At 42.5% G+C, this 13,399-nt stretch overlaps 1 protein-coding gene across 1 annotated transcript in view; it reads left to right on the forward strand.

The window, feature by feature from the left end:
* The first annotated feature begins 8,272 nt into the window (after positions 1-8,272).
* The window catches only part of CDH17 (cadherin 17), a 37,584-nt gene continuing 32,457 nt past the window's right edge, over positions 8,273-13,399 (forward strand). The window contains exon 1 of the mRNA XM_074942899.1: positions 8,273-8,323. Within this exon, the coding sequence (XP_074799000.1) occupies positions 8,273-8,323 (51 nt within the window). The remainder of the gene's footprint in view (positions 8,324-13,399) is intronic.

A 13,399-nucleotide genomic window follows, 5' to 3' on the forward strand; every position in this document is an offset into this window, starting at 1 on the left:
ATATATATATATATGTATATATGCAAGCAAGCAGGTTAGTCCTGTAGGCTACAGCTGCTGTTCTTTGTTTTTATAGACGTACTAATAAAGTGTGCCTGATCCCCCTCTGCACTGTAACCTCCCCTCCCCCCGTGGAAAGTCCACTAGGCAAGGTTTTGCTAGCACAGAATATCTGCAAGTTCCCCCCTGCTGGGACTAGCTCAGCCAGAGAAGTGGTGGGCATTGACTCATTGCACAACAGGATGGCCAAGGAATGCTCTGATACAGTTTCTTCCCATTGCGGGGTTACCTCGGGCGGCTCTCGGTCAGCCGCGCAGCGGGGGGGAGGCGAAGGCAGGCTTCCAGAAGTGGCCAGCAGCAGGTACAGTTCCTAGGCTGTCCCCAGTTCCCACCCCGCCCCCACCTTGAGCACTGGCTCCACAGTTCCTGGCCAATGGGAGCGGGCGGGGGGGGCGGAGCCTGCAGGCAAGAGTTCCACAGAGCCGCTTCTGCGCCTCCATCTAGGAGCCAGACCTGCAGCTGGCCGCTTTTGGGGAGCAGCATGGTCCACAGTGCCAGGACAGGCAGGAAGCCTGCCTTAGCCCCCCTGCTGACTGGGAGCCACCTGAGGTAAGCCCGCATCCCAACCCTGTGCCCCAATCCCCTGCCCCAGCCCTGAGCCCCCTCAAGTCTGGAGTCCCTTCCCGTACCCCAAACCCCTTATCCTCAGCCCCACCCCAGAGCCTACACACCCATCCCAGAGCCCTCACCCCGTCCTGTGTCTCAACCCCATGCCCCAATCCCCTGCCCCAGCCCTGAGCCCTCCCAAACCCACAGCCCCTTCCTGCCCCCCAAGTCCCTCATCCCTGGCCCCACCCCAGAGTCTGCACCCCCAGCCCAGAGCCCTGACCCCCTCCCATACCCCAACCCCCTGCTCCAACACAGACCCCCTCCCACACCCTGAACCCCTCATCCCCAGCTCCGTTGGGTCGTGGGCATCAACAATTTTCTTTAACTGGGTTGCCAGAAAAAAAGTTTGAAAACCACTGCTCTAGTGTCTATATTCATACCCAGAAGGCTGACAAAACCTGCTGTCTGTTACACTGGTGTAATCTCCTTGAAGTGCACTGCTGCATTCAAGCAGAATTTAGCCACATGGCTGTATTAAGGCTTGAGAAGCAATGAAGATGTGAGTGTATATTAGTTGACAAATGCATATTGTGTCTTAAATTACTGCCTATTTGCCTTACAAAGTAATAGACTATGACTAGAGCTGGTTCGGCATTTTGTGTCACAATAATTTTCCCAGCAGAAAATGCCCTTTTCTGCAAAGTCAAAAGTGTCCAATGGGAAAATCGGAATGGCAGCTCCCAAGCTGCTGGACTAGAAGGCTTTCACCTGCTGACAGAATGTGAAATTGACAACAGACTTCTAGGAGGCCTGATGAGGCTGAGTGCCCTGACTCTGCTTCAATGCTTCGCCCCCAGCTTCAAGGCCAAAGAGACAGACCACTTCAGTTCTCTGCCTCTCCGATGGGGGGCTTGTGAGGAGAATGAGCAGCTGGGCTCTCTGCTTCGCTGGCTGCTGGAGATGGTGGGGAGGCAGAGCAGAAAGTGAAATTGACAAGACCCTTTCTTGTGGGCAGCCAGGAAACTAAATTTTTTTTCTTGAAATCCCTTCCCACAAAAAAAATTTGTTTTTACTTTTTAATCTTGATTTGGGATGAAACATTTTTCAAAACCACAACACATTTCACAGGAAGGTATTTCCATTATCTGGCCAGCTCTAAATACAATGAACACAAAGTACAATATGCTAAAGATGTGGAGGTTACATTAATTTTCATCAGCCAGAGTGTTTGTACTTATGACTTCCATCCAAGTAAAACTGGAGGCAGAGAATGAACTAAAATAGCTGCATTACTAATCTTTGAAAATCCAGAGAAAGTGAATATAAAATATATACTGGTATAGCTAGCCCAATAACACAGATCTTTACTCACATGGGTAGTCCCACAGGATCTCACTCAATAGCAGGGATACAGTCAGCCACGAAAAACTGGGTATTTACCAGACAGTAGTTAAAATTATTGTGGCATTTGTGGTATTTCCCTGTAAGTATGGGAAATATTGCAAATGCTACATTAAATGATGTCCACTTTAAATAACTGCAAGCATAAATGTGCACATAAATAGAAAAGAAAATCATTAGAATAAGGGCCTCACCCTGTAAATGCATACCTCGGGAATAGGCCTTGATCACAGAAATAGATGATTTGAGTTAGGCTAGGCCTATACTGTATAGAAATTCTCTTACAATAGATAAAATTCCGGCTGAGAATTAATCCAATTATTGATTTGTGGTTTAAATACCATATACTGTTATGTTCTTTAAAGCATACTGCCAGTTCCCAATAGGGCTCAAGTCCACATATAGTAACCCTGATAAAGAGCATAACATTTCAGATGATATGCACAGCTGCACCCAGAGTACACATTTCCACTTGGATTAGAGGCAACAGAATTGATAAGCAGATATTTTTCTGACGGAAATGAATTTATGTTCACTGGTCCATTATTCTTAATGGAACACTCACTGAAATAAGCGATGAGTTGGCCATTTACGTTTTCAATACCTGCATTGCAGTTCAGAATTCCTGTAGGTATACACCCCTCAGGCATGGATGAACCAATGAGCACTCAGTGCACCTGCACAGGGCCCTCATCTCAGGGGGACCCCTGACAACCAGATTTGATGGGGGGGAATCTTGTGATTTTTTTGAAGCTAACCCAGTGGCTCAAGCTGGTCTCTTGTAAAGGTGATGGAAGCTCTGTTTCCATGTTTAATTCTTAGTATAGTTTAGTAGATTTATATCAGTATGATGAAAATAAATCAAGTCATTTTAGAAGACTAACCAGAATACAATTGAGATGAACCCAGCAGAGCTTTGGATTGACCCATTGCTGTCACTCTCAGAACCAGGCTTTGATGTTTATAATGGGTAACAATATTACAGGTTCCACCCAAAGGTAATTAACCCCTGTCTACTGTGATCATACTGCTACGCGTGGTAACAGGACTAGGATTTTGGGGAGGGTCAGATAAATGCTTCTTTGGGGGCAACCCTAATCTTAATGAACTGGGATTAGCATACAGGACTCCCTTGCTCTACGACCCATGCTTAGTCTGCTAGTCCAGGCTGTCTCTTATACCATTAAATTTTAGATCTTGTGGCTAGAGGTTACAGTGGTTGCTCAACAGCGGAACATCTCAACTGCAAGCAGCGAGGTGGGAAAGGAGCTTGGGATGCCTTTAACCTCTAATTTGGCCTCAAACCTCTCCTTCCTAAACAGATGGGATATTTTGAGTTCCCTATGTAAATCAAAAGACCCTGTGGCTTTAGGTCTCATGGGTCCCAAAGTCCAGACTTGGGCAACTAGTGGGGCTATGCATATCCCATGATCTTTAGGAAAATTTGCAGTGGCAAAATTTCAACCCTAAAGATTAGTTTGCATTTTGAGGGCTATTTTGATGAGGAAAAGGAGGAGAGGGTCACCTGGACACTTAGGTCACCCAAATCAAGGACTGCTCACAAGCTCTGGGTGTCCTGGATCCTAAAGGCCAGCTGCCCTTGCATTTTCAGTGGTGTACATTATTATAGTCAAATAAATATAAATGAATGCCAGTCTCAGTTCACTAGATCATTTCTGGTCATAATATAAAAACAATGAGGAGTCTTTGTGGCACCTTAGAGACTAACAAATTTATCTGGGCATAAGCTTCCGTGGGCTAGAACCCACTTCATCAAATGCATGGAGTGGAAAATACAGGAGCAGGTATAAATACATGAAAAGATGTGAGTTGCCTTACCAAGTGTCTTAGTCTCATGCCCAAATACATTTGTTAGTCTCTAAGGTGCCACAAAGACTCCTCGTTGTTTTTGCTGATACAGACTAACACGGCTACCACTCTGAAACCGGTCATAATATAATATCTCTGCTTTCTAAACAGGATTAACCTAGTGTAACTGGGAGCAGGAGCTTCCCCCTTATTTTGTTCTGATGCTATATTATATTTCATGATATGTCTTGAATCTCACAACATTTGGAGACATCTTTTCATATGTGAAAAATGCCTAGTAGCTGCAAAATGTTGCCTCTCCAGCATATAGGAACAAAAAATATATATCATGGTTTGGAAATATGAGCTGGTAATAAACTTGGAACTACACAATTCATAACTGATATGCATACTTCACTCCAAGTGCAGACTAGAATTAGACAGAGGTCACATGAATGTTTCAAAAAAATGAATTTCTCTAATGCACAGTGCTGCCGTTCTGTGCAACTTCAATCTGAAACACAAGCTTTTAATCTCCTTTGGCGCTCTTACAATAAATAGTGTAAATAACAGTAGTCACTGGAACATACACTATTTATTCCAAAAGAATTATTTGGCTCCATTACATGACAACCTACATGGATAATAAGAACAACTAAAGTCTATCACCTCCTTCTTTGGTGCCGGCTCACTGCAAATCATAATGAGGCTACTATAAAAGAAATGTGCTCCACAACACATTTTGAAAAGCAACAATAATCTCAGTATAAGCAGAGAAGAAAAGATGCTGTGGTTATAGAGGTCCATCCAATTGTGCAAGAGGAGGATGTACAACAATGATATCAGTTTAACTGAGGAGAGTAGTAAAACTATAAAAGAAAATGGAAAAGCAAAAGAGAAGTAGAGGAGTGGGAGGAACGTCAAAGGTGAAAAATGGATAGGGTGAGGAGGATATGAGCAAAGATGTGGGAAGTGCTATCTCTGGAAAAACTGACTCACTTAACAATGAATCACATAATAAATACCTAAACACTTGGCTTTTTTTCATCACATTTGTTGAAAGAAACAGCTGGATCAAGAAACCACCCTCCCTATTGAGTTTCTCCTTGTTTCAATTTAATCTGTAGCACCATGTTATGACTGCTGAAAAGCCTTAAGTGCTTCTGGACTTCGTAATGTTTTTGACATCATGACATTTTTTTTTGTGTGGGTACAACCAGGAGGCAGTAGCTTTGCACCCAAGAAATTACTCCGGTAATTACTCTGGTCAGGGAAAGACAAAGGGGTGAACAGACTTTGCTGGCAATATGCCATGACGTCTAAAAAGTACATTACAATCAGCAACGAACATTTTTCTAAGCTTTCACTGGATATGCATTCAGTTAAACAGAACTTGCAACTTAAGCCTCTGGAATAGCATCATCTTGTAGCTCCTGATAATAGGCATCTTAGAGTTCTAGGGCCAAAGCTGACTCTCACTTACACCAGTGTAATATAATTTAATTCAAGAGTTATTCTGAATTTATATAATCGTAAAAGAGAATTAATTTTGACACTCAGTCTTTTGTTTATGTGCACTTGATTATTAAGTCAGTGAGACTTTACTGTTTTGAAATATAATGCATTATATTGAAAATAGCTTTACTGTTTTATTCACCTGTGACTGCAATAAAAAAGACTCAAACTTTGTGTAAGACACTTAACTTCAAGCTATTTACACTAGGAATGGATTTGTCTCACTCATATAATATATATAATATTATACTACTTCTAAGTAGTTTGAAGAGAGATCTAATAGATAAAGGAAGGAGTTGGTTTTGTATTATGCTCAACATGTCATTGTACTAACCGTTGTACATACAAAAAGTAAAAGATATTCCTTGATTTGAAACATTTGCAATCTACACAGACATGAAAGACAAAAGGCGGGATGAAGGAAATATTATCCACAATTCCAGATGGAATTAAATGACTTGCCCAAAGTCAAGCCCATGGAAATCTGTGCCAGAGCTAGGATTTGAACCCAAATAATCCAAAGTCCCAGTCGGGTGCACTATTCCTAGTGAACAGACTCTCTTCTCTCGGATTTGATCAACAGTCACAAAGACAGGTCACCTTCATGTCCAAGTTCTTGTCTTTTGACCTTGAGTCATCACTGTTACTCACAAAGTGACAGAGAGAGTATCTCCCCAGAAGGACAGTGCCCTTTGTACATTCCTTTCCAATTCCTCTCTTACAGATAGAGGCTGAGAGGAGAAATCATTCCTATCTATATCATTCCTAACTAGTTACCCGTAGCTCCTTGCACTCTTATTCAAAAGCAGAGTTCAGTTTGAAAGTCCGAAGGTAAATAAAAATGCTTAAAGAGGAGTAGGTTATTTCATGGATATCCTACTTCCTTTCATAGCTGCCATTTCATGCCACACCTAGTCAGTATGGATCAATAGTAATCAAAGTAGTTAATGTTTGAGCCAACCTGCAGGGAGAATCTGAAAAACCATAAACTGCGCATAGATACACAGAGAGACATCGTTAACTGCAGCAGGTGATTCCAAAGGCTCAAAGAGGGGAATATATTTTAGAGGGAAACAACATTTTCATACTAAAGGTAAGGGGTGATCTAACTAACATTTATTTGGAAGATTTTGAAGTGCCGAAGCAAGGGAGTTGGGTTTTTGGTGATGTCAGCAACCTGATGGCCTGCACTTTTTCTTTTCTTGGAAAATGGATGGCTGCATTGCTAGTGTTAGGAGCGGGCTGTATCTGATGCAGATCAATTTTCTCCTTCAAGGCAAAGTGGTTTATACTTTAAAACTTGAATCTCTAAAACAAAAAATACAAAGCAGGCATTTCAAATATGTTTTTTTAAAAACTTTTCATGTAATCAGACACTTTTAACTCTTCATCTGGAAATATGTACTATACTCACAGAGCGTTTATTACCAAAAGCTGCTTGTATATTTGCATACTGGATACCCTAGAGTCATATATATTTCATTTTTAAGTTTTTTAGACAGAGGACCCATAAAAAAGATCATTAGGGATATATAAACTGGTTAGGAAAAGAGAAGTGGGTGAAATGAACTAGTTTAACCCTCAGCCTGGATCTCAGCTGTCAAACTCTCCATTTTTGTGTGTGTGTATTAGAAAGAGCTTAGGTAGGTATTGCTCCTTGTGCTTACCCCTAAACTGTTCTTGTATGTTAGCTAAAACCCTTCTCTAAGTCTCAGCAGGTTTTGCATTCTATACTGGAACAGCTGAGTTGGATCAGTTGGACTCATGATTTCTGAGGTTTCCTGGGTGATAGGGAATTGTGCATTTCAGGGGCTTCTGACCCCTGGGAATGCCAGAGTGTAAGAGATCTGGTAAGAGCTTCTAGCCACCTGAGAGATACTGGTCCCACCTCACAGTGTGCAAGGTTATGATGAAGAAATAAGCACTGATCAAATCTCTGTTCTAGGTTTTATCAACTGGTACAGTGACCTGTTTTATAAATATTTTTGATAAGGAATTATATTAAATTTAGAGGAAAAATAGGCCTTCCCCAAACTATAACTTACCAAACCAATGTATCCATCATATTACTGTACTTCTCAGTCAAGCTGGGATAGGTTTAAATCAGGGATCGGCAACCTCTGGCATGCGGCCCGTCAGGGAAAGCTGCTGGCAGGCCGGGACGGTTTGTTTACCTGCAGTGTCCGCAGGTTCGGTCGATCACAGCTCCCACTGGCTGCAGTTCACCGTTCCAGGCTAACTGCCTTCTCCTGTGAATTGTAGAGGAGAAAACAGAAGAATTAAATGGGATGGAAAAGCCCTAAAAGCAGGAAATCTAAACAGGGCTCTGCCTCCACAATATGTTCTTCCTTCCCTGTGGTTGGGGCTTGGTAGCTTAAGGTTGTGTACTGGGGAATGGGGGAGAGCCAAGATGCAGAGGTGCTGAATGCTCACGACTGCAATATGAATTATCAATGGAGAGGCTACCATGACTTTTTGCAACATTAACTTTCACTGTGCATCAGCATTGCTTTACAGAATTGGCCTAGTTCTTTAAGTGGAAGTGTTCTAACCCGAGGAGAAGAGAATTTCATTTCCATCAGTCTCTTAGATTTACGACAGGAAGTGATACACACAACTGAGCCCACAGTTTTCAAAGCTGGGTTCCTTGTGATGGGCTCCTGAATAGTGACCTTAAATGTAAGAGCGCTGAACTGCCCCGGCTGTCATTGAGAGTTATGAGTGCTCAGTTGTTTTGAAATTCGGGAGGCTTTAATTTAGCATTAATTTAGGTGCCTATATATGGATTTGGGAGCTTGACTTTTGGCACCCAGGTTTTAAAAGTTTGGCTTAAACCTTTATTTATAAATATATGGAATGAGAATTCTGATGGACTAAGATAAATGGATTGTAAACTATTATGTAATCATTCACAGGAGCCAAAATAAAAGAAATCAAGATGTTTAAGCTCTGTGGACTTCATCTACTCTATCTCCTGGTATTTCACCTGGTGAGTGATTGCTTTTTCCTTTGTTTAGTTGGTAAAAACCCATGAATATCAACAGATGTATCCAGGCCCTTAAACTATCTTTCATAAATGGCATTTCAGTATACAAGTATGATGGGCAACATATTTTATATAGAATTTTTATAATATGGACAGTGGACAAAAATCCTGGACATTCATGTTCTTATTTGAAAGATTACAATTAATGTCAGTCATTTAAAAAACAGTTTGGTGACAAGCTTTAAATAAAAAGATCTTCTTATACTTCTCCTATAGTAACTGAATCTGCTAAGGAAGAACGATTAAGACATGGTGTCATATTTCTCTTTGCTGTAGCTGAACCTCACATTAATAAAGATTTGAAAATGATTCCACCCTACATCATCAAACCGTGATGACTTTTTACACTAGTTTAGTGCTATGCTCTGTATTATAATTTACACTTGTGCTGTTATATAAATGCATTTTCCTAGGACATACAGTGCTATATCATTTAAATCATACCTATTACTTATTTTACTTAACTTCATTTCTCCACTTAAATCAATTTGCAGTGGCTTATCTATGGCCTAAACCTTCAACCTTTACACATATGAGTAATCCCCATTTATGGGAGCAGGCCCATTGAAGTCAATGAAATTACTGATATATGTATAGGCTGAAGGATTGGGGCTCTAAGCTGCATTTGTAACTAACATAAAGTATAAAAAAGTCAGATCTAAACCTATAATAAAACAATGCCTCCCCCCACAATATGGAGACCGGTATAACCATCACTCGCATAAATCCTATTGTCCTCAGTAGACTACTTGTGTGAACATAGGATTGCAAGACTCACCCTATGTTCCTTATTGTACTTCACATTTTTATTGCCAATGGGTGCACCTATAGAACTCCTGAAATTGTACTGCAACGGTTATAGTTAGTTTGTACAGGATTGTAGCAACTGCCAAACAGAAACTAGACCAAAGAGGTAAACAGTTCTTCCTTGTTGGTTCATGAATAATGATTCACAACATACTCATGCATTAGGAAATGTTTATGGCTCACATAAAGCAGTTTTAATTGACAGGATGAGATAGCTGTTGTTTGATACAAGAGCTGAACTTTGAACCCTACAGTTAGACTGCACAGTATTAGCCTTGTTCCTTCAGAATAGGCACATCATCCATAAAACATGACAAAGTAAAATCCCTCCAAAACCAAAGGCCAACAACAATAAAAAAAACCAGTTTACAATCTATCAGGCTGGATTCTGCCTCCTTTGCTCTTGTTGAGAGGGATCTTGAGTAGCCCTTCTGAACTCCCTGAGCCTACTTGCACAATAGGGCACAAACACTATGTAAGTAAAGGTGGCAGCTCCATGGTCATCATTCTGCCTCAGCAGGAGCCACCGTCAGCTGAACTTCATCTGAAACACAGCACAATAGCATTTCATGGTAAATTGTAGTGAGTCCTCTGTCATAGCCTGTATAAAGTCTTTCCCTGAAAAGTAAGTATGGAAGCCTGTACTTTGAATACACTTGTCTTGAATACTTTGAATACAGCTGCACTTTGCTGCATAATCCCCAGGGGCTAGATCCATGAAGAGAACTTAAGCTCAGTATTGGTCCACTTTGTATAAATAATTAAATATTCAGTGGGCCAGAGAGTATGACACCAGTGTTATAGCCTAGGGGTTGGGGTACTCATGTAGGAGGCAGGAGACTCAAGTCCTTGTTTTAATGACTCTATAATTATTTATACAAAGTGGAAGAGTTTCAAGGGGAGAGATTGAGAGAAAGAGCCCCACCCCAGAATATTCCATAGCTCAGTGTTTAGGGTACTTTCCTGGGAGATGTGGGAGCAAATCATGCAGAGCGGGATAGGAAACTGAGAATGCCTATGGGATTGAGCCCTGCAGGCAAGATAGGCAGGGAACACCTAGTCTGAGGATCCTGCCTGGGATGAGGTATGAGATAGGTGTCAGGATTTATTCAGGGGGCTGTGTGCAGGCTCACTGACAGATTCCAGATGTGTGTGTGGGGGGGCATTATGGCAGACATTTGGGTGCTTAGATACTTTAGGTGCCTACATGCTTAGGTGGCAGCTGAGCGAGGGTTTTCAGGATCTAAATTTTGGACATAGGCACCTACCACAGCAGTTAGGCACCTAAATCCCTTTGTGGCTCTAGCCCTGTGACTCTGGATTTCTGTTGTGAATTTCTCCACAAAGGACTGGATCTTATTTATGATGGAAGGCATCCAACAGACAAAATTCACTCACCAGGCTCATCGTCACAGGGAAAATGACCAGCAGTACACAGCAGTATAATTATACCACTATAGCTATGCTGGTATAATTCCATATGTGGACACACTGGTCTGGAATAAAAGTGATTTTATTCCAGTAGCATTATGATGCAATCTTTAATTACACAATCACATACTATTTTCCTGCCTCATTCAATGCATAGGTTGGCCAGTGCCCACTTAATGAACAGCTATTCAATATTTTGATTTATCCTCAATGTTCAAACTCTGCCCTGAAGACAGAATTATTAATTTTCTCATGGGCTTTTCTGTGGCACTGATGCTTTTCACAACACCCTTGTGAGGTGTGGTGGTTTTACAGATGAAGAGTTGAGGCATAGAAAGATTAAGGTCAAAGTCTCCACTAATTTTGGGTGTCCAATTTGAGATACTTAGGACCTATTTTTTCAAAGTACTTAGCATTACGTAGTACTTAATATGATCAAAACACAGCTCCCACTGACTTCAGTTGCAACTGTGAGTGCTCAGCACCTCTGAAAGTCAGGCCCCAGAGTCTCAAGTTGGGCACCCAGAAAATGATGAACATGCAATTAGTGACCACCCAAGTGAAAAGTTTGGTTTAAGTGACTTGTTTAGCCTCACATTGGAATTGTGTGGCAGAGGCAGGGCTAGACTCCAGCTTTCATGGGTGGCATTCGACTGCCTTAGTTATGAGACCCTAATTCTCTGCCTCATTCACTACACACTTTCTAACTTCTGCAACAAATGAGTCAGGGAGTCCCACAGACAACAGCCGCCTTCCCTGCACAACCTTGATTCATCCTCAAAGCAGCTCCAGCCAGTGCACTGAAAGAGGCCGGAATCTGTGGAAAAAACAGTATGTAATCATGAAATTACTTAGAGGCTATCATAATGCCTATGCACAAAGGAGTTGAATCGTGGTTGCCAGGCAACCTTTATTCTGGCAGTTCCTAACTTTTGAGTAACTTTTAACATAGTTTTTTGTGTGTAATTTCATATAAACAACTCCCATGGTGTTATGTTTTTATTAAGGAAATTGTATTGACATCACATACCATGTCCCTACTTTAATCAGGTACCATTACGATGATCAGTTGTTCTGTGTTTTCCCTGGCAAAACTAAAATAAAGTTAATGGGAAGGAAATGACTTGCACTATGGATATTCTAAATGTTTGCACATTATTAATCCATTAAAAGCACTTTTTAAAAATGGTCTGTAAATGTTGGAGCTTTCTGAAACATTAATGTGTATATTTTAAAAGCTGGTTCAGAAAACTGGTTTTATTTAATTTTTTTAATAACACAGCAAGATATTAGAGCAGGAAGCAAACTTTGAACAGCATGCCTGCTCCTAGGGAGCTTTGGTCATAACACAAATGTGCTGGAACACTGACGTTTACAATGAACGTCAATCCCATTAAAAAGACAATAATTACTGCAGTGTATTTACATTATGTTCTCAGTAGTGAAGTACACAGGGAAGACTATCGCTGTACAGGCTGTAGTCTAGGTTTGTCAGCCAGTGAGATGAAGACAAGTCAGTTTTGAACAAGAAGAAATAAAGAATATGAATATCAGAAATCAGGTGACAGAATCCACAGGCACACACTGTGAAGGGTATTGGTCATCATTTTGAAAATCATTTTTCCTCACTGTTTGTAGTTAAGAACCACCCTTTGGAAACTTGGTAGGCCCTGGCCCGTTCTGCTCTCAGCTCAACCCACTGGCATATTTTGGGCAAGATTGTCACTTGCCCTTACATGGACAAGCAGAGGAGTAAGGGGCATAAACCCTGATTTCCCGCCCCCCCATGAGCACTCTGAGGAGGGGATGGAAGAGCAGGCACCACAGCCCCTCCCCGCCCCCAATACCACAGGCATGTTAGCTGGGAGTGGGCAGAGCCTCCAGGACACCGGTCAGAATGAAAGTAAGCTGCTCTTAGGGCAGCGTAGCTATCTGCTGTCCCTTATAGGGGGCTAGACACAGGGCTGTAACCAGGGTGTGGCAAGTGAGACAGCTGCCCAGGGTGCAAAGGCGCAGGGGTGGAAAAATGGGGCGGTATGTGTGTGTGTGTGTGTGGGGGTGGACATGCAGAGTCGTGTGCCCCTCCCCCAGAGATTTTTGCCTTCCATTTAGCACAGTTTGAAAACTGTCACCTCCTGCCAGGAGTTGGTGGATTGGAAGCTGCTGGGAGAAGCCCGGCCCACTTGGGCCCTTGGCTCTTCATGCTGAAGGAGCCCAATGCCAGCCAGCGATGCCCTCTTGAGCCAGCTGCTGTCTCTGGTTCTGCTGCTGCTCCACAGCAGTGAGCAAGCCCACTGGGGAGCATCTCATAGCAGCTGGGCTCTGCTGGGGAGAGGCAAGAGTGTATCAGGGGCACAGCTCAGAGCTGTGTTGCCCGCCGTGCTTGGGGAGCACCCACCCATACAGAGGTGGCTGGCTCAGAAAGCAGGGCAGGGGGGGCATGAAGAGCCAGGTGCCCAAGCAGGCCAGGTGCCTCCCATCAGCTTCTGATCCGCTGGCTCCTGGCAAGAGGCAACCGTTTTCAAACTGTGGGGTGTGCCCCTAGGTGGGTGTGCCCCACAGTTTGAAACCTCTGTGCTAAACGGAAGCAGAAATCTGAGGGGTGGGCAATGTGACCCTGCATGTCCCACCCCACATTGCTTCTAAAGGGTGCAAATATGTTTGATCACCCCAGGTGCTAAAATGCCTAGTTACAGCTCTGACTAGATGTATGGTCTCAATCTAGCCCTCAGTCCTTTTGTGCACACAAATTGGTTCCTTTTGCAAGCTGAGCATGTGACA

Source organism: Natator depressus, chromosome 2 (genome assembly GCF_965152275.1).
Source record: "Natator depressus isolate rNatDep1 chromosome 2, rNatDep2.hap1, whole genome shotgun sequence".
Taxonomy (NCBI): domain Eukaryota; kingdom Metazoa; phylum Chordata; order Testudines; family Cheloniidae; genus Natator; species Natator depressus.